Source organism: Grammomys surdaster, unplaced genomic scaffold, assembly GCF_004785775.1.
Source record: "Grammomys surdaster isolate TR1022 unplaced genomic scaffold, NIH_TR_1.0 174, whole genome shotgun sequence".
Classification (NCBI taxonomy): Eukaryota; Metazoa; Chordata; class Mammalia; order Rodentia; family Muridae; genus Grammomys; species Grammomys surdaster.
Window position 1 is genome coordinate 2,985,977 of NW_021604622.1, and position 24,220 is coordinate 3,010,196.

Consider the following 24,220-nt stretch of genomic DNA (forward strand, 5'->3'; position numbering starts at 1 on the left):
CCCTCCTGCACGATTTGCATATTGTGCATATATTTTACATGTTATACAAATAGAGGACCAAGTACTTGAATGTCTGCTGCCCAATGAGAGATGCAGCCAGTAGTATTTTTTATTTTGTTTTGAGACAAGATTTTGCTATGTGATTCAAGCTAGCGTTGAATACATTAGATAATCATGCCAGACTTGAACAGGCAGTCTCCTGCCTCAGCCTCCCAGATGTCCTCAGGATTGATTTGAAGCCTATATTGTGTATTAGGTAAAAATTACTGTATCCAATTTCTTTGTCAAAGAGAATAAAATATTTTAAGTGTGGACAGTACTCTTAGGAAGAAATCCTTAAATGTTTGGTCAAAGACTAGAAGTTTCTTTTCAAGAGTAAGACTTTTGGTTGTTAGTCTAGCTTTCCAGCCTATTGGGCAGGGAAAGAAGACACTTGTTATAATTGGCAGCTTTGTGGTGAATTGATACTTTTTTTTCCTCTGTGTGTGTTTTGGTTTGGGGGAGGTTTGTTTTGTTTTGATTTTTAGATAAGGTCTTATATAGTCCAAGTTGGCCTGGAACTTTCTATGTAGCTAAGGCTGACCATGAACTCCTGATTTTCCGGCCTCCAAACCCTGCACAGAAATTCTTCATTAATTAAAAAAAAAAAAGCCATTCTAAAAGCTAAATTAGATTTTTAATAAGGGTTTTGAAAAACAAAAATCCACATGATGTAATATGAAAATTTCTGTGTTTTCCTCTGAATTGTGCAGATTGCCAGCCAATGGCATACCACGTTCCTTCTCGGCTTTTATATGAACTTTATTAGTCTATATTGATTGCACAAACTAGTGCATTTGAACTGGATAGTTTAAGACAGACATACATAACATACTTGGTCATCTTTATCCTCGGATGACCTTCATTTATCCCCACTCCCAGCTGCTAGCCTTTCCCTGTCCCTTATAGCTGGATCGCATGCTTAGTCAGAAGTTTTAAACGGCCATTTCCTTCTCTTTTTCCAGTTGCTTCCTCAGTATGGAAAGAACCTTTTTCAAGAGCACTCTGACAGAAAGGAAAAGTCTGGTTAGGTCTCCCGAGTGTCTCTCTCAGTACTTTGAGAGAGGTGGTTTCTTATTTCTTGTTACTGACCTGGTTTGTTTGTCCATCCTAGGCAGTGACAACAGAGAATTAAGAGGCAGGAACGGAACTTAGCAGAGTTGTTTCAAAGACTGGATATGCTCAGACCTAGGCACAGCCCTAAACCGAGGCATCGGAGGGAGTGGCAGTGCAGGCAAGCAGGGGTCAGAGCAGGGCATCTAATGGCCCCTCATCTGTACCCGGTGCTTCTGCAGACTGCAGCTGTTTTGTCTTCTCTTTAACTAGAGCACTCCCATGCTACCTGCTCTGAGTGGCCCTGGTGATTCATAGCTCGAACTGTGATTTCAGCTCTACAGTGACACCAGGCCCTCGACTCGTCATCCCAGAGCTTCAGCTCAAGTTGAAATTGTGGCTTTGTAATCACATTGAGCCAAAAAAGCTGTCTTACGTCCAACAGGTGCTCGGATTGTGTTCAGGAGCAGCTGCGTTGTAAACACACATCCATTTGGAAATCTCTCCTGTATATGGCTGGGGTTTTTCCCCCTTTTAAAAACCAAACCCTTAAGTATAGATTAATTGAAGAGGTCATTCTTCTCTCCTGTCCCCGTGGGAGACTCCCCTGTCTTTCTTGGCCATGCTGGGCTGCCTTCCACTCTGGTCCCCATACCTCACCTCCATCGTCACCTATCCCTTAGACCCAGGTCCAGCAGAACAGACAAGTGAACCTCCCACAGCCAAGCAGTGCCTGCTCTCACTCTCCAGTGTGTGCACCTCAACCCCAACACCAAACCCAGTATCTCATGGTTTCTGGAAAATGCCTCTGCCTACACTGCTCATCTCACCTCATGTCTTTGCAGTTCTGCATTCTCTGTATCGCCCCTAGAGAGTCCCCTCAGTCCAGCGTTTGGACCCTGGATGCAGGAGTCCTGGAAAGCAGATGCTCGGCTCTTCCAGTTTTGGATGCTCCATCTGCATGTGCTGTGCCTCTCCCTTTCCCATGAGCTCTGCTCACCTTGGATGGGGAGAGCAGGAGTTAGTTGTCCCCTGGTCCTTCCTCAGCCTCCTGCATTCTTCTCTCCACATGACCATCCCAAATTTTCTGGGTTCTCATCCCAGAGCCAGTCTAGACCCCCACTATGTGTCTACTGGATTCTAGAAGCTTCTATATTTTCTCCTCAGATTTGTGATTTATTTTCTGAGGTAAACAAACACTATAGTTATCCCAGTAAGAGAGTAACTGTGTTACTTCGTTGTTAAACATTGCTACCTAGTGTAACCACTGTTTTAACATTTGTGTACAGTGAAATAACTTCTATAACTACTGCCCATTTTCTTGAGGATTGCCTTCTGGTATTGCTTTGATTGCCAATAAAGCATCTTTTCTTTTCTTGCTGAAGATGACATCACCGTAGAGCAAGCGGTTGGGGTAGGAAACAGGATCTTCCTCACCTGGCATCACAACCCCAACATGACTTGTGACTATGTAATTAAATGGTGCAACTCGTCTCGGTCTGAGCCCTGCCTCCTGGACTGGATAAAGGTTCCCTCAAACAGCACTGAGACTGTCATAGAGTCTGGTAAGAATCCGTGGCTCTCTGAGGCCTTTAAGGGGGCTTTTGAAAAGCCACACAGATGTGACTACGTGCCATGGCAGGCGTGGCCTGCTTTAATTTAATTTGATATAACTGTGACATGTGTGTGGAAAAGACTCTGACCCTTAGAACTGGGCATTCCTTGTCCAGAAATCCACTCTGATAGGTCATCAGAGAGAACAGCATGAGTAATTGTGGGGGTTGTTGTTGTTGTTTGAGGTAGGACCCCAAACTCTGAGATCTGGCTGCTTTTTTCTGTGGAAATGAAAGGTGTGCTTCCCCACACCCAGCTCTGAAAATGCTCGCGCTAGCTTTGCTTGTTCTCTGAAGATTGATAAGCACCAGGCAAGGGGATGTGTAAGTGATGGTATATTGATAAAATGGACTTCAGTAGGAGTGAAAGTTATGTCAAAGATGAAACTGTTCAGGAACACACTTCTGAACAACAGAGACAGTAAAGTTAGTATCCCTTTGCATTAGTTTGTCCAGGACTCTGGTCCTTGAGGCCTCAAAGCAACCACCACCACTTTCCTAGATGAGGACACAGGGTAACTCTGGAAGTGAGCATGGGATGGCTTCAGCTTTGAGATCGAGCACGTGTCTGCTGGTGAGCCTGTGAGCCTCGGCATGTGAGCCACCATTGACAGGTGCTTCCTGAGAAGTGGCGTCCAGCGAGGCTTGCATCCTTCAGACCAACCCTGCTTCTCCTTTGGAAGTGGCTGCTTCCCTCCCTGCAGGGCTGCCATGCCTCCTGCTGAACCAATGTGAGCCTACACCTTTGGGGTTTTTCTTGAGCCAGTAGTGGGCCTGAAGGTTTCGATACTTCTAGAGACATCAGCTACTGGTTCTTCCTTCTGTGTTGGTGAAGGAAGCTGGAGGGTAAAGGGCCCCCAGTTGCTTCCCTCTCTTAAGACAGGTTCTGGTCATTCGCTGTTTCCACTGTTGAAGAGTAAAGGATTGCACTTGGTGATGAGCCACAGATGAGTTGAGCTGTCTTTCCGCTCTGCTAGAGCACTTCGGCAGTTGACTAAAGAGGTGGTGGTCCTCTCAGGGGCTTCCTTTCTCCTCTGGCCACCTCCATCCTCCTCTTCCCTAAACCTGCCCTCGAGTCCTCTCCTGTGAGACTGACTTGACTGAGCCTGAGCCTGTGGTCTCTGCTTTCCCTCCTGGGCTTATAGGTCACGTGACTTTTGAGGCTGCCCATCTCACTTTGGCCTCTGGGGTGCAGGTGTTCTCTGGGCGTGTGGCTTAAAGAAGCACTGTACGAGCCACACTGGAATATGTTCCACCCAGAAATGGCTACCTCCTGCACTGTTAGGACCTTATGAAGGCCTTGTCCTCCTATAAGATGAGTCCCCTACTTTTCACAGTCCTCTTCAAAGAGGGTTTTTTTCTGATCTCAGAATTGATTAGTGTTTCTCCTAAGATCTTGCACTTCCTACATGAGATTCCTGGTTACTCTTGCCCCGTGTCTTCCCCACGCTTGGCCAGCTTCTCTGTGTTGAGAAGGGCTTTGTACGTCTCTGTGTTTCTCATGTCTTGTCTTACATATTTGATGAGACATTAAAAGATGCTTCACGAGTTGAAGAAAGAAACCCGACTAGAAGTGTGTGGGGGGGAGGGAGAGGAGCACACAAAGGACCAGAGTGTAAGGACATCTGTGTGAAGATGTCATGATGAAACTCACCATTTTTCGTGTCAACCTAAAAAAGTAATTTAAAAACCTTGAGACTTGTCTTGTGTGTCCCTTGCTCAGTGAGTGTTACAAAGGGAAACAAATGCTGAAGGCTGGTTCCTTTGTCCCTAAAGCTTCAAGCTGAATAGGGGTTTCTAGTGCCGGGACAAGGGGAAACGTCATCTCTTTCCAACCCAAAACTGGTGATACATAGGAGAGGGAAAGCATTTGTTAGCACACAGGGACCATACCATAGCACACTGAGCTCACTGGATGGTGGTACCTGAGAGGCAAGAAGATGTCAGCCTCAGCCACCTTTGTCTCTTCAAAAAAAAAATGTCATCCTGAGATCTTTTCATTATTATGGACGTGAAGGTCTTCATGGTTTGCTTAATACTCCTAAATGTTTACCAATTTTGAAAAAAAAATTTTATAATAGATCTGTAGTTAGCTTTGGAAATTTTAGCGTGCTATAAATGTTATGATTCTAAGATAAGATCAATATTCTTGCTTACCCACATGGACTTATGATGGTTCACTGCTTTGTTTATCCTACAGATCAGTTTCAGCCAGGAGTAAGGTATAACTTTTACCTCTATGGGTGCACTAACCAGGGATACCAACTGTTACGTTCTATAATTGGATATATAGAAGAATTAGGTAAGTTAAGTGGGTGAGTTCTTGTAAAGTTTGGCCAGCATGAGAACTTGTAAATAGGCAAGTAGCAAGAGTTGCTCTCCAAAAACATACTGGATTTAGTTGTTTAGATCAAAAAAGATAAAATAATTCCTATCCCAAATTTATCAACATGTTTAATCACATATTCCCCACCTGCTTGTCGATGTCACAGTTTCAGTCTTGACACTGAGAAAGTTATATCATGGCTGTCATACTTGATTTGTGTGACAGAAGCTTAAAAACTTGGAAATGTATCCAGGACTAACAGCAAAGAGGGGAGTTTTCCTGAAGTCTGTTTGAGCAGTCGCTTAAAGAGATGTGGCACAGGCTATCCCCTGGATGCTTGCTTTGTGTAAAGGCTGTGGGTCTTCTCTGAGCCCCACCTGGTTATTAGTATAGAAGTATTGTTTAACCATCAGAGGAGTTCATGCTTGAGTAAAGAGTGCACTTTAATTCTAAGATTAGTTGTTGCTGAAGCCAGAAGTCTCATGAGCGGTTACTCCCCTGCCTTCAGCAATCGACTGCTTGTTTTGACAGCTCCAATTGTTGCACCAAATTTTACCGTGGAAGATACGTCTGCGGATTCCATATTAGTAAAATGGGACGACATCCCCGTGGAAGAGCTCCGGGGCTTCTTAAGAGGGTATTTATTTTACTTGCAGAAAGGAGAGAGAGATACACCTAAGACCAAGACGAGGAGCTTGGAGACAGGTAAGTAAATGACTGCTCCGGTTCTTGTGCTGTATAAAGAAAAAAAAAAAAGACTCCCACTGTCCATGCAGGAAAGAAAGGGCTGCCACACAGCTGGACACAGTTTCCACGACTATCTCAAAGAGAATACAATAGATAGAATGTACGTTCTTTAAAAGTTAAAATCGCTTATTTTGAATCCTTTCCTCATAAGGCCCACAGAATGGTGGCCACTTCTTACTAGTGTTTCATGATCCACACACCATAAGATATTGTTCATTTTAAATGGCTTAATATTTAATAACTAAAGAGGCGAGAAAATGCCAAAAAATAAATAAAAGGTTCAGAGCCCCAATTATAACCTAGAATCAAAATGGCGGCAGACTTCCCTGTCAGCAGATAACTGACAGAAACCACAGAAATGTCTCTAAAATGCTGTTATCCTCAGTGTAAAGTTCTGCACCCCGGTACTCTGGAGCTCAGTACCAGAATAGAATGAAGACTTTCCTAGGCGTGCAAGGCTGCAAGTGTTTTCTTCCTCTCCACTGCCTTTTTCTGGACTCTGTTAGAAGAAGGCCTCACACTGTGGGAAAGAAGTGGGAACAGCCAGAAAGGAGCTGGGCTGGGGGCGGGGCCAGGGGCGGGGCCAGTTGAGAGGGATGGCACGGGCTAGCAGCTGGAGAAGCAGCCCCCATTGGGAGGCAGCGGGAGAGGGTGGGGCTGTGGAGTGGTTGTTTCCATACATGGCTTGGCTCTTTAAACTCTCATCTTGCTTTATATTGATCAAGACTTTTATGAATAAAACAGTTAAACGGTCTTCACCCTTACGTTCAAAGTGACCCAAAGACACCTTGTCCTCCGTGTGCCTTGTTTGAGATTGCCCACCACGTGGGTCCTTCCGTAAGGACTGAGGCCGTGTCTACTGTGCTGCACCTTTGCCCCGTCTGGCCTCTGCCACTGCTTCCGCAGGGTCTCTTTTGAGTGCCTCTGAGTTTCAGGGTTTTTCCTTAGTCACAGACAGGAAAGTGATTTTTATGGAGTGCCTGCTGTATGCCAGGCATGGTTCTAACAAATATACATGAAAATTTTACAGGACACCAGGAACCAAGCCATGCTGTCCCCTTGCAGAGTCAGAGAAGCCAGAGTTTAGAGTAGTTTAGATGGTTTGACTGGCAGAGAAAAAACTTGAATGTGGCCCCAGATCTTTGGCAAGGTGTGGCCAGCAGCAAAATGTTTTTCCTAAGAGTGTTTGGCTGTACATCCCTGAGTTTAAAGTGACCTTAGGGTGAGTGAGAATATCCTTTGATTTTTAGATCGTTCTGACATCAAGCTAAAGAATATCACTGACATATCCCAGAAGACACTGAGGATTGCCGATCTTCAGGGTAAAACCAGTTACCATCTGGTCCTGCGAGCCTATACACACGGTGGGCTGGGCCCAGAGAAGAGCATGTTTGTGGTGACCAAGGAAAACTGTAAGTTCAACACTGCCCTAGAGACACCTTTGCCACTGACGTGATAATGTCCTTATTATCTGGGGAATCTGCAGGCATCTTTGTTCCAAGATGGTCCCCGTGGTTCTCAACCTTCCCAATACTTCACCCCTTTAATATAGTTCTTCATGTTGTGGTGACCCCCAACCACAAAATCATTTTCATTGCTACTTCATAACTGTAATTTTGCTACTGTTGTGAATTGTATTGTTAATACTTTTGGAGACAGAAGTTGGCCAAATGGGTGGAGGGCCACAGGTTGAGAACCACTATTCTGAAGTTTAATAGTTCATTGCTTTTTGATGTCAGGAAGAGCCGAGTGTTAAAGGCTATGAGAGGATGTTTTTGGTTTTGTTTTTGTTGTCAATTATTTCAAGCTGCTTTCCTATGTGTATGTAAGAAATTAACTAATTTGGGGATGCACCCAAATTCTACAATCCAAAATGCATAGTCGGGTTTGTTTTTTTTTAAATCAGGTTTAAATCATGCTAGTTTGATCTTAATAGGTCTAGGGAAATACTTAATAGACACTCTAAACTTCAGTAAGGCACCACACTTGTAACTCTGAGATGGCAGTAGACAAGGGTGGTAGCCTTTGCTGTCCTTCATTTGGCTTCAGGCTTCCCCTCCACCAGGATGGAGTCCGTGTCCAGGTCTGGAGCATAGGGCCATGAGGCCATGATGCATTAAAACAGTGTTCCAAAAGGACATGATTTTACCCCATCGAAGACACCTTGCCAATGTCTGGTGGTATTTCTGACTGTCGTAACTGGAGTGCTACTGGCATCGCATGGTTAGAGACCAGGATGTGGCTAAGCCTCTCAGAGCGCACAGGATAGCCCTTCCCACGCCGCCTCACACCAGAAACAGCTGGCCGACAGGTCACCAGTGGCAGGATTGAGTAATCATGATCTATTTTTCAGTGCACCCTAGATCAGTCAGAGTTTTGTCTCTTCAAAATAATAAATGTCCTCTGTACTCAGTACTTACGGTGGCAATTCTCAATATTGATAACGGTTTCATTTCAGCTGTGGGATTGATTATCGCCATCCTCATCCCAGTGGCCGTGGCTGTCATTGTTGGCGTGGTGACAAGCATCCTTTGCTATCGGAAGCGAGAATGGTAATGATGCCTGTGTGTGTATTCACCCTGTTTTGTTTTCACAAGCTTCATTGTGCAGTCATGTTGTGCAAATTGAACAAACATTTTTTTTTTTTACTTAGAATGTTGACCTTGAATTTCAAGTAAGCAGATGACACTTTATTAAAACTGTTTAAGAGCTCAAAGAGTTAAAGTGTTCATTCTCCCTACTCTCTTTACTAGTAATTTATCACAATGACATAGTGGCTTCAAATATATTTTCACACATAAGTTGACCACGGCTATCTGCAAGTTTAAGTGGAAGTTAATGATTTAAATGGGTCCTGACGGGCCATTCGGTTCTTTTTGTTCATTTGTTTATCCCAAGTGCATGCCCCTTCCATGAGAAAGGGTTATAGTTGTGAATAAAGCAAGCCTGGTTCTTAAGAGTCTCCCAGCAGGGTGAGAGAGAGGGCCAGGGAAGCATGAACATTGTAAACATGTGCTTACAGTGTGTGAGAGGAACAGGGGGCCAGGGAAGGAAGAGGTAAGCAGGAAGGCTGCCCTGTGGAGAGCCCTGAAGGGTCACGGGTTGGGGGCTGGAGAACATTCTAAAGAGAGTGGTTTCAGGAAGACTCTGAAACATTAGGCACTGTATAATTGGACAAAGAGAGAGGGAGAGGGAGAGGAAGGAGAGAGAGATGTGAGGCTAAAGTGGACAGGGGTTCAGAGGAGAGCAGTGGGCTCCGGGTGACTGCCAGGTACTGACCTGACTAGGACAGGACAAACAGCTGCAGTCATCACAGGAAGGGCTCCACTTTCTTTAAAATGCCATCATTTGTGACAGAAGAGAGTATGTTCTGAACAACCCTGACCTCTAAATGAAAATAGTAATACTCGCAAATAGAAGAACCTATTTTGGCAACTAATTCCAACTTTAAAATAACTATTTCAATACAAGAATAAAAAATAAAAAAATTAAAAAAAAAGGAGGCCTGGAAGCCAGAACATTCAGACTCATGTCAACACAGTTACCATCCTTGAGGAATCCAAACAATAGAGTCCTTAGTACTCCTAAGTATAAAAATACAGTGTTGAGTGAGTCTTTTCGCTGATGTTGAATTTCTATCTCAGATTGTAGCTTTTTTTTTTTCTTCAACTCAGCAAGCAGTTTCCTTACCACTCATGGCTGTCAACTTTAAAGCTTTCTGTTATTTTTTAACCTGATATGGTGACTCTTGACTTCAATTCCAGCACTTGGAGGCTGAGGCAGGGGGAGTGTCATAAGTTTAAGGGCAGCCTAGGCTACCATAGCAAGTATCTACCTCCAAAGAAAAACCAACAAAAAAAGCACTCGCTCCCGTTGGCGCAGACACACACATGCGTGCACATGTGTACACACATAGAAGTAGAATGGATTGTTTTAATGTGAACGCTCATGTATTTGCCCACCTTGGTAGAGCACTTGCATGCACTGGAGGTGTCCCTTGTGCGGGCCAGACTCTGTGATGACCAGAGGACTGCATATGCAGACAGGCCCTTTGAGTAACTGAACCTGTTTAATCCGGTTCGTGGTGAAAACTTGCCTATACTTCATGTGAGAGATGAATGTAGCCATCACTGTAAATTATTTACTTTCATTTCCTTGAGCCAAATAAAGCCTTCTAGCTAGAGCATAGAGGGGTGGTTCACAGCGTTCATGCCGAAGCCCTGTGTCAGCAGCTCTAGCATGAAGAGCTTCTGTTTGTGTCTCAGGTACTCATTGACATTGTCACAAAAAAGTCTCCAGCCAAGCTAGATAATTCCTACATTTTGTTACATGATCGATACATGATAGTTATTGAATATAATTTATTCTTTATTTGAAGGATTAAGGAAACATTCTACCCTGATATTCCCAATCCAGAAAACTGTAAAGCGTTACAGTTTCAGAAGAGTGTCTGTGAGGTAATCCATCCTTCTCTGTGTTTGTCTGTGAGGACAAAGGGACTCCTCCCTCTGTTTCTAGGGAGAAGCTTGGGAGGTATGGGTGTCAGCATGGAAAAGAGAACATGCATGCTTAACTCTGTCTGATGTCCAGGGGTCTTCGTCTTCAGCGTTCACACCATACTTCTTTCGCTGCTATTAATAGGAAGCAAAATATTGACGCAGAGGAAAAAAAAAGTAGCTTTGCTCTGGATGTGAACTCCAGAGCTGCAGAGGCAAATGTTTATAAACAGATGTGAAAAAAAAATTATGAGTTTTTCTGTAAGAGGGGCCACACAGGAGCATGCAGCGCTGTCTTAACCACTGTTCCAAATTTACTTCCAGGGAAGCAATGCTCTTAAGACACTGGAAATGAATCCCTGTACCCCAAATAACGTCGAAGTCCTGGAATCTCGATCAATAGTCCCTAAAATAGAAGATACAGAAATCATTTCCCCAGTTGCGGAGCGTCCCAGGGAAAGCTCCGAGGCAGACCCCGAGAACCCCGTGGTTGTGTCTTACTGCCCACCGATCATCGAGGAGGAAGTAACGAACCCCACAGCGGATGAGGCGGGAGCGGCTTCCCAGGTCATCTACATAGATGTGCAATCCATGTATCAGCCACAAGCCAAACCAGAGGAAGAACAGGACGCTGACCCCGTGGCGCTGGCAGGCTATAAGCCACAGATGCGCCTCCCCATTAACCCCGCTGTGGAAGACACGACAGCAGAAGATGAAGCGGGTAAGACTGCAGGTTACAGACCTCAGGCCAATGTAAATACTTGGAATCTGGTCTCTCCAGATTCCCCAAGGTCCGCAGACAGCAACAGTGAAGTTGTCTCCTTTGGAAGTCCGTGCTCCATCAATTCCAGGCAATTTTTGATCCCTCCTAAAGATGAAGACTCTCCTAAATCTAATGGAGGAGGATGGTCCTTTACAAACTTCTTCCAGAACAAACCAAATGACTAACCAGGTCACCCTTTGCCACTTCAGTCTGCCATCTCAGTAAACCCCTCCCTGCCGCTGTCATGGCGGCAGCCGGGGCATTTCTGGAGGGACCCTGCAAATGTTGATAGCCAGGGACCTTCACTCTGGGTAAGTGACACTAGAAGTGTTAATGTGCTTTTAATGTATCCTAAAAGCCAGAGTGCGGTGACTCAGCCCTCAGCCACAGAAACTCAAGATTTGAAGCTGTTTTTGATTGAGCCAAAGAATCCTCCCGAAGGATCTCAAGACTGACTAACTCTGTCTCGTACATACATGCTAAACAAATCTCACAACTCTTTTCTGTTGTTAATGGTTTTCTCATCTCTGTATGGTATGGAATTGCAAGTGGATTTACAGGCAAAGGAGAAAACCGTCCAAGTCAAAACAACGTTAATTTGCCTGACATTTACTGCGGTCTAGAGGAAAACCAAGCACAGACTTTAAAGCCTTTATGATGTCTCTGTCCACAGCATTTACAGAAGCGCATCTAGTTTTTAATGTAGCAGGAGCTATCTGGCGTTCTGTCTGATAAAGTGTGCTGATTTCTGTGCCTACCGTATAATGGTTATCAAACAGTTGTCTCAGGGGTAGAAACTTGGAAAAACAAGTGTGACACTGACCAGCCCGGATCAGCATCACACCGTCCTGCTATCTCGGGGTGTGAAAACCTTTCTCCTGTCTCGCCGCTTGCATGATAGCTTCCATTAGTACAGTTGCTTGCCCTGTTGTTGGAAATCGCTAGAACTATATCCAGATTTTCTCTATTGGCTTTGTGTTGTGTTACAGGGCCTGCTTCGTAAGAGGAAATTCATCATTATTTACAGGTATATGATTGCAATGAGTTACTACATAAGATGACTACTAAGAAATAGCTAATGGTGTGTGCTGACTGCATAGCTCAGATTGGGCTCAGTTCCCCCTGAGAGGATAGGCCATTTAGCCTAACCAAGAGCTGGGGTGATCTCTGAGGCTTCTCAGTAGCTTTTTCTACCGCTCATGAGTCGTGTAGCTCCTCCTGCCTCAGGCAGTTGGGGGTCCAGAGTCTCAGATCCTGCCTTCAAATCTGTAAACTTAAAGGGAGATAACTTCCCCCTGGAGCAGTTAGTGATTTTGTACTAGAGACCATAAGTCTTATGGAATTGGTAGCTAGTGGCCTGTGATTGATTGTTCTGTCAGCATTGACGAGGCAGGTCCTGAGTACAGGACCCTCAATCCACCCTGGTTTCTCATCAGCAACGTGTACAGCGAATGCGATTCTTAGAAAAGCAGTAAAAACCTAAAATGAATGTCATGTATTTGCTCTGCTTTTGGGTTGCCAAAGTACATGACAGTTAGAAACAGCTGAGGAGAAAGACCTTTGTTTGTGTCACCTGAAGTCCCCCAAATTTTGCAGATAATGGATTGTTCTTTTAGTTCACATTTTATCTTTTTATTTTTTATTTTGTTTGAGACAGGGACTCATTATATAGCCGTGGCTATCCTGGAACTCAGTGTGTAGATGAGGCTGGCCTCAGACTCAGACATCCCACCTGTCTCTGTCTCCCAAGTGCAGGTGTACGTGCCACCATGCCTGGCCTCTTATTTTATCTTTGAAAGAATCATATGGAAAAATATATATACAGGATGTCAAGGGACAAAAATCATGATCCTGTTTTTAACCCTAGGATTCAACTACATTTTGGAACTTCCTGATATAATGATATGTGGAATGAAATACCATTAGTCATGCAATTGTATAGTACGTAAAAGGTAGATGGTAGCTCTTAGAAATTTTCATTCCTGAAAAATATTCTAAACCAGAACCAAATCACCGAAGAGTCTTGTCTTGTGCCATCTTTGCCCCACCCTCCACCCAGCCACTCTGAGCCCTGGCACCTCCTCGCCCCTCCCCCACCGTTACCCCCTTCCCCATCCCCTGCCACATCTTGTTACTGCTGTGCTCTGTTTGCCCTCAGCTCGGGCCTTGTTCCCCAGTGAAGCTTACCAGTTTCATATTCCCATCTAATCGGGATGAGTGTCTGTGAAGGTTATAGCTTATCATTCTGAACTGCATCAATTTGGGAACAGAGGGAAAGGTAAGAAGAAATGGACTCATCCTGTCCAAAGGATGTCCGTTTGACCATGGGTGTTGGAAGTTTAGAATGCTGCTTATCCCACCCTGCCTCTGAAGTCCATTCTCAAGGACCACTGGGCTATGGAGAAGCAGGGCAGCCCTGGATTAGTGTAAGAGAATGTGACTTAGGGCTAAGGCCAAGGCAGCTTTTATTTAGTCTTTCCCCATTGAGTTGAATATAGCTGCATCCCAGGGCAGTGTTACTACCTCTGCAGTGTCCCCTCAGTGTGCATATAGGAGTAGCCTAAACAGGAAGAGGATGGGGAGAAGAAGAACACTATTGGCATGCCCTGACTACCTGTCTCATGGTTTGGGACTTTAGTGTGTGCTGTAGTGTCAGTGCAAGGGTCATTTGTATCCCTCTATACAAGATAGCCTCATGGTGCATATACTCTGAACTCAGGGTAGCTGTGACAGGGGAGGCTACATGTGTGCCCAGCCCTTAGGAAAAGGAGAGAACCCAGTCATTGGCCAGACAACTACAGATATCTCAACCAGAATTAGGTTCCTTTCTATCTGTTGACCAGAACCACATACACATGTTACCACCCTTTTGTAAGCCAGTTTCATTCAGACTTCCCTTTTGAGAAAAGGAGACTGAAGGTATCATAGGTCTTATAAGTGGCCATTTTAAATAATATTTAATTTAAAAGAACCTTCTTAAATACCTAACTAGGCTTAGTGAGTTTTATGCTACATTAATTAGCACACGTGTACCTTCTGAAATCTTCCCATTGGTTGAACCTGTAGTGTCCCAGACTTGAGCCGGCAGCTCTGCATATCTGGAAAGTCGGGTTGTGTTTCGGAGCTGGGTGATAGAGGTGCTTTTGTTCCTGCAGCTGGCAACAGAAGTCGCCATTCATTGGGAGGCTCAAGGGAGGAACTGTCTGCCTCGGGTTTTGACATTAGCCTTGCTTTCATGGTTCAGGGAACTGGAAGGATTGCATTCTGAACACCCAGCAGTATCGCACGCGGACAGGACAGTAGGAAGCCACAGTTTTAGAAGTCCTTGCAAACTCAACTCTTGTTAGAAATCTCTCCTGTCACAGTAATCCTGTCTGTATTTATCAGATAGCACAGCCCTTTCTGTGCTCAATAAACTTAATTTAGTGAAAGGCTAGAGAACGTTTCCTCCCGAAAGAAATTTGAAGTCAGTGTCATGGTACTTTGCAGTTGAAGTACCCCTTAATATGTCAATATGCAGAAAGTATTATCTCAAAGTCTCTTACTGCTTAGGCACTAACTCTGATAAAACTTGTTGTGTTTGCACTAAGGTAATTTCTGCTGTTTCCTGTTTGAAACTGTGTTGAAATGAGTGAAATGGCCTTTTTAAAAAGGATCCCCGAACGTGCAGTACTTGGCATCTCAAGTGAAGTGTGGGGGAAGGGCCATTAGCTGCTAAGGCCAGGCTCACAGTGAGAGGTCAGTGGCTGTATTGATGGAGTTCCTTTCTAGGGTGTGACAGATTAGGCAGGACTGTCTTGAAGGAGGGTTGAGACTAAGATGTGACTCGCATAGATCAGAAATGACTGAAAGGTTTGGATACACTGTGGAAACAGCCCCACAGTGTGAGGTGAAACCGTGAAGACTCATCAGATCTTTCACTAGACGCCGTCAGCACACTTTTAACTGCAGAGTTGTTTGCTTTTTATCTAATCAGGACTCAGTTTGGAGATGCATCTGTACCAACCTGGTGTATGTAATGGCAAGTGACGTGTGTGAGCCTAGTTGATCAATAGAAGAACTCATTGTCTTTATAAGATATTTCAAGACATTTCCTTTGAACTGATATTTTCTGCTGTCATACCTGTCTTACGTCTGTGTCCAGAACAAAAAAAATTACAGAAGTGGGGGTGGGGATGGGCCTAAAAACTTGTGGCCAAGCTTACAGGGCATTAATCTTTTAGCTATAACCCTAGAATATCCTGCAAATTTATTTAGCTTGAATCATGGATCCTGTCCAGTGCTATTCATAGTTTAAGCCTCTTTGTTTACTAGGGTTGTTAGATTTTTATTCCCTTTCGATTAGTCCTTTTATCTTAATAATTGCATGATCATATCCATGCTGAGTATAATACAGATGAGTGATTTCTAAATGCAGGCAGAAATGATTGGAAGCAGTGTTTAGCTGAGCAATCCCAAGTTTTGTTCGGTTTTCCCTCTGGTTAGACTTTCTGGGGTTGTCATTTGGTCTAGAATTTCCACATGCTTCTCATTATGATATGAGATTGTGACTGGATCCCGCTGTCCTTAACCAGAGTAGTGCTTGTTCTCCTGTATTATGAATGGCAATTTTTGTCCAAGGTGTAAATAGAATTTGCTTAACTTAAATTCTAACCGTGGCATACTTTTATTATGAATAAACCATACCTGATCGCACATTAAACAAGTGTGCGATTTTTGGTTGCTGGAACCTAATACTTTAAAAAAATGAAAACCAAAAAAAAAAAAAAAACCATACTGAGAAAAAAAATACAAGAAAAATAATATTATTTGATTCATATGGGTCTTCAAGATTTCCTTTGTATTAGATAATCAACATGAAAAGAAATCCAGCTGTTCTAGACATTTTGCTGTACTTATGCCGAGAATATTTGGTACATCTAATTGGCTACCTACTTAAATTTATTCTATTTCCTTACATGTGCATTTATTTTTAATTATTCCACTTTAAATGGGCAGTTTGAACTTCCGAACGAACTTCAAGATCCAGTAGCATATCCTTCGAGATCAAAATATTTTTAGGTAGTAATCCTGTCTTCCTTAGGTCATGAGCAGCTTAGTGTTTTGGCAGGTAGTCCAAGAACAAAACGCAGAAGGGTAGTTTTCAGATGACACTCTCCTCGTTTTATCCAAACACTTTCACTGGTTTCTTCCCATTTGGTCAGTTATAAGCACCCAGTCCCTTCTGTTTACTTTTCTTTCCAATGTATTCTTTAACAAAGTATGAATAGCATGGTGAAGTGTTCAAGAATAAACCCTGTTCAGCTCCTTGTGGTGGAGTAGATGTTAGGGGCTACCCCAGGACACAACTGCTAAAAGACATTCTATTCAGAGTTACTTTGAAAAGGTTGTTCTGGATAGAAAGATTCTGAGTCCAAAATGATACGAACTTACAGGCATGTTCAAAGGTAAAGTAAGCCATCTGAAAATCCTCAGTGTTCCTAGTGAAATTAAAAAAATTTTTTTTTTTTACCAGATCTTTCATTAGCAGACCATCAGTCATCTTCCCTGCAACACTAAGAAATTGCCGTTTTTTTTCCTTTCAAATTTGCATTACAGTGCATTACTGTTTACAAGACACACATACTGTGAACAGATCTAAGTCTTTGTCTTTTGTAAGGTTTGTAGAATGAATGTCGTTTTAAAGATGGTGTTATGTTAAATATCTTTAGGCCTCTAAATGCTAGCTCCTGTTTAGTAACCTTTGTTTGGTCAGGCGTGTGTCCATGTAGCTGAAAGAAGATAGAAACTGCAGTTTGCATAACTTTTCCCTTTTCCATTTCTTGCAAAATTACCACTACAGACCCGGTTGTGTTAAATCAAAGGATCAGTTATGATGTGCAATACCTAAAATCATGTTCAGTCCTATAAGGAATTTAAATGCTTGTACACAGGAAGTAAATGAGATCGACGTGTGTCTCTGTGATTTACTCCAACTCAAAGGATTCTTAGTTGAGTATGGAATAAAACAATACTCACAGAGATCGACAGCGGAGGCATTTCCAGCCTTGTGAAATGTTGGATATGTCCAACATGAATGCCACTGTTAAATCGGGAAATTTGAACTCTTTATATCATAATTTCAGAATTTAGCTTCCATATCTTTTTGGGAAACATGATTATCACAAGAACATAGATTATGTAAATAACCTATTACCAAGACACTGCAAATATAAAACTAGTATCGCTTGGCTGTTAATTATATAAAGATGTTACCTATGTCTGTTTTTAAAACATGCATGTATTTAACAATTTTATCATAGTATTGTCATGGAAAAAAATAAATATATTTTCTTACATCTTACCCTAGTAAGTTTGGACATTTATTGGTTTGGGATGCTTTCCCTCATGTCTCAAACATTTAGGAAAAGTGGCCTTCACTTTGTTCTTACTCTTCACAAGTTTTTACTCTTATCCCATAATAATCACAGTGACTTTAAAGCAATCAAGAACTTTTAGTGGTGATTTTAGTATTTGGAGGTGTTGCTGTGTTGTTCATAGCACCTTTTATTTGCTCTGTTAAATTTGTGTTATATTTATGTAGAAAAACCAATGATCCTTATATTTAACTAAAAAAATAAAATTTTTACAAAGTGAGAACCCAGCATTAGCAAGTAAGAAGATTATTGCCATATGTGGTTGTGCACACCTTTAGTCCAGCCAGTGCTAAGGAAGCAGGGCCAGAGGCAGAGGGATCTCTGTGAGTCGGAGGGCAGCATGGTCTATATAGTTCCAGGCCACCCAGGGCTACATGCTGTCTCAAAAAGAAAAGAAAAAAAAATGTTGGTCCTTCAGGCAAGGGTTTTAATTTATTATCTCCCAAGAGAGCTGAATATTTCAGGAGTTTCTGGGAATGGATTAAAATTTCAACTTAATTTTGAAATATAGTAATTGACTTAACAAAACTTCCAGTCATTTAGGAGTCTGCAGTGGCATTAGAGAAATGTTCTTTGTCTCCTGTAGCTCAGACTTACGACGAGTAACAACCAGAGCACGAATGAGCCCGACTCTAGCCTGTAAAAGTACAAGCCAGTTGTAAATTAGTTGTGAAACACATGTTAATATTTAAGTGCTAGAAAAGCTCACACATATGGTCTGTGCTTTGGGGAATTCTCAATGCAGAGCTTGTTCCCAGAAGGTTGAGTTCTGAAGCCAAGATGTATACCACCGTTACCTTCAGGAACTGAAAAAAGTATAAAGAGAAGAACCATGTGGCTCAGCAGGAAGACAAAACCTAGAGATGGATGAAGAAGTGGTAACATGTTATATCCAGCATCACAGCACAATGTGATCGCAAACCTCGGTCCTTTACAAAAGAACTATAGAATTCGTTTGAAATGACCCGTGCATTTGATCCACTCCCCTTCCCCATGAATGACTGGCAGGAAAACCGATTTCAAGACATTCAGTCTTTATAACCCAGGGAAATTGATAATGAGAGATGAGTTGAACGGATTCAAGATTAAATTGGAGATGATTTTTTACTTAGAAGATCAATCTCAAGTTGTGGGGATAAGAAAAGAATTAGAAAATTACTTTGATAAGCTGTCAAGGAGAAATAATGTTAAAATGGAGGAAACCTCAGTGCATTTATCTTTCTGGTAGCTAAATGCTTGAAAGGGGAGAAATAATTTTAAGTTCCAGCACAGATTTAAATCATCTGTCCCCTTATGGCCCCAGCTGGCTTGTCACCACAGCAGACCTGTGTCAGCACTCCAGGCAGCTTGGGAGGAAGGCATAACTGGACTCTTTCTTCCTCGCTACCACCCCTCCCCCTCAGAGCCATGGTGCCAAGCACATTAGCAGAGGAAGCAGTGTTGAGAGTCGATGGCCTCCCCTCCCCCCTTCTTCCCCAGTCACAGTGTAAAACAGCTTGCATATCCTGTCAGAGGCAAACTAATAAGAGTCTCATTACCGCAGGACCACAGACAACTATTGGTTGGAACTGGTTCTTCCATTTTCAAAATGGTTCTGAGGGACATTGTCATGTGTGAGGTTGCACAGTTCCATCTGGGATCCGAGCTCACCACTGATGGGTCACCTAAACCATACTGGAAGATGTTCAACCTCTCTCTCACCCTATTCCTCATCGTAAACCCTGCACCCCAGTGTGTATCACAGGAATGTCAAGACTTATTATAGTCTAAGCATGTAACATTTCCTGCAGGATAGATGCTTGCTTCCAGCCTGGCCCTCTTTCTGGGCGGCACTGTAAAGATGCAAATGCTTGCATAATAGTTTAGATGCGAACCTTCCTCTGCATCACTCAATTTATCAGAAGGTGACAGCACACAGCAAAAGTTGTAGAAATAGACCCTGAGGTCTATTTGCTAGAGCTCAGCCGGAATGGGGCTTTGCTCACTTTTTCCACCCCAGGCTTCAGGTGAACATCCTTGGGTCTAAGGAGGTCCTGTCAGCGTTGTCACTCCTAAGCTTACTTCATCCAGTCTTACACTTCCCCATGGTACCATGTACCTTTCTGAGGCCTCAGGAAGCTCCACATGGCAGTCAGAAGGAGCATGGCAGAGGGCTGCTGTTACTACCATTCGTTCCCATTTGGTGTAGTATCTGTCACATTTCTGAGGCTCAGCAAATCTTTGAATTTCTTTGAGGACAGAGAAGGGACAAAGTGTAGCCCTGGGTATCTTACATGGGGCAATCCCCTTCAGAGCTGATGAAGAGCCCTCATTATACCTGTCCTTGGACTAAACGTGCCCTGTGGTAGTGCTTTTACTAGTAGGCAATTTTTTTATTAGACAAATCAATACTAAAGGAAAACTAGAAATGGATAAAAGAAATCTATGTAATCTTGGATTTCATAATATTGGCTCTCTTTAACATGAGACTTTTTGTCCTTTGAAACTATCTGGGAGCTTGAACCCTTTCTTGAATACATCTCAAAAATCTTATCAACAGCTTTTCTAAGACCAAGCGCATAGAATGTCAACAGACAGATGACAGATAGATGGATTATCTAATTATATATAATGGACTTTTTAATATTGCCCATCTTTTAAAAACAAAACAAAACAAAAACTGGTGGGTGATTTTGAATGTCAAAAATACCTGGCCTGAGTTGAGTCAGACTTAAGAGACAATACTTGATTTTTATACAGAGAGCCACTAACATGTGTCAGAGCTCTCAAAGCCACATGGCCATAAAATGTGGTATTTTACAACTGACTGACTAAGGAAGAGCTGAACCTAATTCAGAGTCATGCTTACCTGTCACTTCCTATAAAACACAGACCTGAGCCAGGGCTACCCAGGGTTAATACTGAGTGACAACTGGAAAGGGCAGCTCTATGACTCAGTCTCCTTGGTCCCCAGGGTACCAACCCAAGCCACGGTGCTCCACCCTGAGCATTCAGTCATTGGCAATACATCCTCATACTCAAAGAAAATGGATTTTTTCAGGAACTATAAATAGGATGTCTAAAATAGATTTTTCTCTCTGAATATAAAATTTCCCTATCCTATGATAGGGATAGTCTTTGACTCATTGTTTAGGGAAGTTGGTCAAATAAGCTGGATATTCTTAGTATGTAAAAGTAAATGGTTATCAGCAGGCAGGATTTAAGAAACTCCCGGGATTTTTGCCCTGTGGCTTGAATAGTTCTTATCTCAAACTGAATAAATAAAACATTATTCCCGTGGTTACGTTACTAATAAGTGGTCTTAAAGTTAACAAAACGTTGGTACCCTGAGAGCCTAGCTGAGTGAGGGAGATACTCCAGAAAGGACAAGACTCTTCCATAAGAGATGGCCTCTTAGAGCCTTGAAAGGATGGAGTGACCAGTGAGCTCAGAGAGGATACTGAGCCTCAAAAGATTCCTACCCAGATGTCTTGAGTTCTGTTTTATATTCACCAGATTTTTGTGACAAAGCTCTCAGGAAATGTTTCTGAAATGAATATGGTTTGATGAAGTTCTGTGAAGGGAGGTCTACAGCAAGGCTAACTGAGACCCTAGCAGATCGCTGACCTTCAACAACCCGAGGCCTCCAAATGAACTCCCAGGAGCTTTGGTTTGCAGGCTAGACAGAGAGGGATTATCAGGTGAATCCTCCATTTCTGGCAAGCGGTGCTACCCCACCAGCCTGGTCAGGAGGCTGGGGCCAAGCATCACAGACTTCTGTCATGTCTGAGGTCCTGTGAATGTGCCCTGGACAACCATTGGGCACACTGTCTGTTAAGCAGTACCCTGTTTTATACCCCTTTCTCATAGTTTTCTCTGACACCTCCCCAGCCCCCATCAAGTTCAGATAGAATATGGAATATCCGCCACAGGCACTCAGTTCATCATGCGGGGGCCCTGTGACCCCTCAGCCTCTCCTCCCACAGTTCTATCTGATACTTCATTTTCTCTGACTCTGCTCTCCTTCAGCCAACTTCCTAGCAGGGCTTTCCTCAGCTAATCCCCTGGCTTGGTGCCCCTAACTTTTGTTATTAAATGAGTATAAACGGCAAATGCCTTGAGCCTCCTTGGCCTTCCTTCTCGGAGATATTTCTATCCAAGACCTCTTACACATAGCCAAGTCAGAGCTGTAGCCCTTTAATATCAGACTGTCCAAGGAGGCTGCAGCCCCAGGCTGGGCCCCCCACTTAGAGATGGTCAACTGGGACAACGGGGGAAGACCACACTATGTGTTGGGAACCTTCTGTGCCTCCAGACACCCTTTGAATCTTATACAAGGCAGAACAATAAGATAGATGAATAGAAGAGACTTTCTCCAAGTGCTAAGACATGATGTTCCTCTCTGTCTTTCCAGGAAAGGACAAGAGTTCCTAGGGGCCACAGACTTTCTAGGACAAAGATGTTTCAGCAAGGGAAAGCAGCAGAAGTTGGTGAGGCAGAGAGGTGTTGCCTGCTGTCTGTCTTGCTCTTGGAGCACACGGTTTAGCCAAGCCAAGGAAGGGGCCCAGGGATCAGCGTTTAGCCAGAAATAGTTTAAACAACTCCCCTGAGTTTTAGAGGTTATTTCTGGACTTGAAGGCAAAGGAGAAGGGGGAAAAGAATTGAATCCAGACCTAAGTGCCTGTAGAGGGGCCTGAACCCCACCCAACTGCAGCAGCTTTCTGTCTTTACACCTGCAATGAAGAACTATGGAAGAATTCACTCTCAACAGAGCTGTAACAACAGACTGACAAGGAGACTCTTGAGACCTTTGCTCAGACCTCCCTACAGTGAACACTAGGAAGCCTCAGCATGCCCCTCTGTAACCCTATGATCCTGTTCCCAAAAGCATTGTCAGGGTTATGCCCTCTCTGAGACGTAAGACAAGTCACCTATCGTAGCTACTTTTCTAGTGCTGTGATCAAACACTGTGAACAAAAACAAATCAGGAAAGAAAGGGTTTATTCCATCTTAGAGCATGTAGTCTATTAAGTCAGGGAAGTCAGGGCAGGAACTCACACTGGACCCTCATGGCTTAACCAGCCTGCTTTCTTACAGCACCCAGGTCTATCAGTCCGGGAATGACACTGTCTACAGTCAAAATGTACCTTCCTATATCAAATCTCTCTCTCTCTCTCTCTCTCTCTCTCTCTCTCTCTCTCTCTCTCTCACACACACACACACACACACACACACACACACACACACACACACACCAGGCTTGCCAGCAGGCCAATCTGGTGTGGTAATTTTCTCTTTTCCCAAATGATTCTAACTTATGTCAAGCTGACATAAAACTGGCTAGGACATCAACTATCTTTTTGCACCGTTTCTAACTTCTCAAGTCGAACAAGCTTACCCGTTCTGGCTATCCTAGGAGTACAACTGTTAAGATCAACTACGTGAGCATTCTTTGGACATGTATTTGAAGCTAATTGCTCTGAAGGCTTAGCCCAGAAGCTGGTCTAAACTGTTAAACTGGGTTAGCCATATGCTGGCCTCCATGTAGTGACCTGTAATCTAGAACTTCCGGGGACAGCCTAGTACCGACACCAATGCCTGCCATCTTGGGAGTCTCCAAACTTAGCCTTTTATGGCCTCAAAATGAGTGGGGCAGCGGCTCCTATCAGGCCCTTCCTGTTTTAATCTGTTTTATGTGCATGCTCAATTACAAAGATGTACTCTCTGGGTTGAGACCCCATTGTGGGATTGGACTATAGGCACACTAGTCCTCACTTGGCACTGAGGTTTTGATTCTTGCTGGTGTGTCCTTCCTCTGGGCCCCCTGAGGGTGAAAGTCTCAGAAATGAAGTGTTGAACCTCACTCCACTCCTCCAGTGCCCTGGCATGTATGGTGGCCAGGCCTTCTATGGGCAGCTACTATACATTCCTGGGTCGGGCAGAAGCTGGATGAGGCAGGGATGCGAAGGAAGGAATGGGAAAGCAGCTAATGTTTTGTCCAGGTCCCCGGGTCCACGTATTCTTTTTCTATTTGCAAGTGTGATTCTCTTACCATCTGCAGCAGCAGCTGAGACTCTACAGGCTGCCCCTGGGCAATTCTCTCCCAGGATGAGCAGCTGAATGGGGCAAGGCCTGGTGGTAAGGCCGCTATGAGGGGCTGCAGGCCCCTCCTCCTCCTCTCTTTTTCTTCCTTTGGGAACGCTCAGTGCTAAAAACAAGCTTACTGAGAACCATATTTTTCTGGGTTAAAGGTGAAAAATGCAGTATTTCCTCCAAGTGGAAAGCACTCCGCCCGCCAGCTCCGGGCATATGTCCGAGATCCTTCCTCCCACTTGGAGAGGTGAGGGAAGGGAGGCGGGGAAGAGGTGTCGGAAAGCAGAGGAGGGGAATCGGAAGGAAAGGCCCGCTACTGTGGACCTGGGGCAGTTGGTGTGTGGAAACCAGTGGGCCTGTTTGTATTGGAGCAGCTCGAGGCCTGAATGGGGCTGACCAGGAAGTGAAAGGCAAGCAAGAAAACAGAGAGCAGGGAGCCAGTCAGAGCAGTGACAGACAAGCTTGACAGGGTTCTGGGAGCAGTGTAGGGACAAATTCAACCCCATAGATTTGTCTCAGGGAGATCTAGGTGGGTCTAGAGAAAATATACAAGGTTATTAAAGTCCACTTTAATAGAAAAAAGTTCCCTGTTCCATTGTCCCTGCTTAAAGCATGTGGAAGGCTCCAGGGAATTTTCTCAGATTCAGATTAAGGGGGCTTTTCAGGAACTGATGACGATTCACAGAACCCTTTCT

The 24,220-nt window shown here is 43.7% G+C and overlaps 1 protein-coding gene across 1 annotated transcript in view; it reads left to right on the plus strand.

Moving 5' to 3' along the window:
• Nucleotides 1-11,790, plus strand: part of Lifr (LIF receptor subunit alpha) — a 58,186-nt gene extending 46,396 nt beyond the window's left edge. Inside the window, exons 14-20 of the mRNA XM_028767582.1 lie at nucleotides 2,478-2,657; nucleotides 4,906-5,007; nucleotides 5,563-5,736; nucleotides 7,029-7,190; nucleotides 8,237-8,330; nucleotides 10,157-10,235; nucleotides 10,599-11,790. Of these exons, the coding sequence (XP_028623415.1) occupies nucleotides 2,478-2,657; nucleotides 4,906-5,007; nucleotides 5,563-5,736; nucleotides 7,029-7,190; nucleotides 8,237-8,330; nucleotides 10,157-10,235; nucleotides 10,599-11,222 (1,415 nt within the window). The 3' untranslated portion in view covers nucleotides 11,223-11,790. The remainder of the gene's footprint in view (nucleotides 1-2,477; nucleotides 2,658-4,905; nucleotides 5,008-5,562; nucleotides 5,737-7,028; nucleotides 7,191-8,236; nucleotides 8,331-10,156; nucleotides 10,236-10,598) is intronic.
• The last annotated feature ends 12,430 nt before the right edge of the window (nucleotides 11,791-24,220 follow it).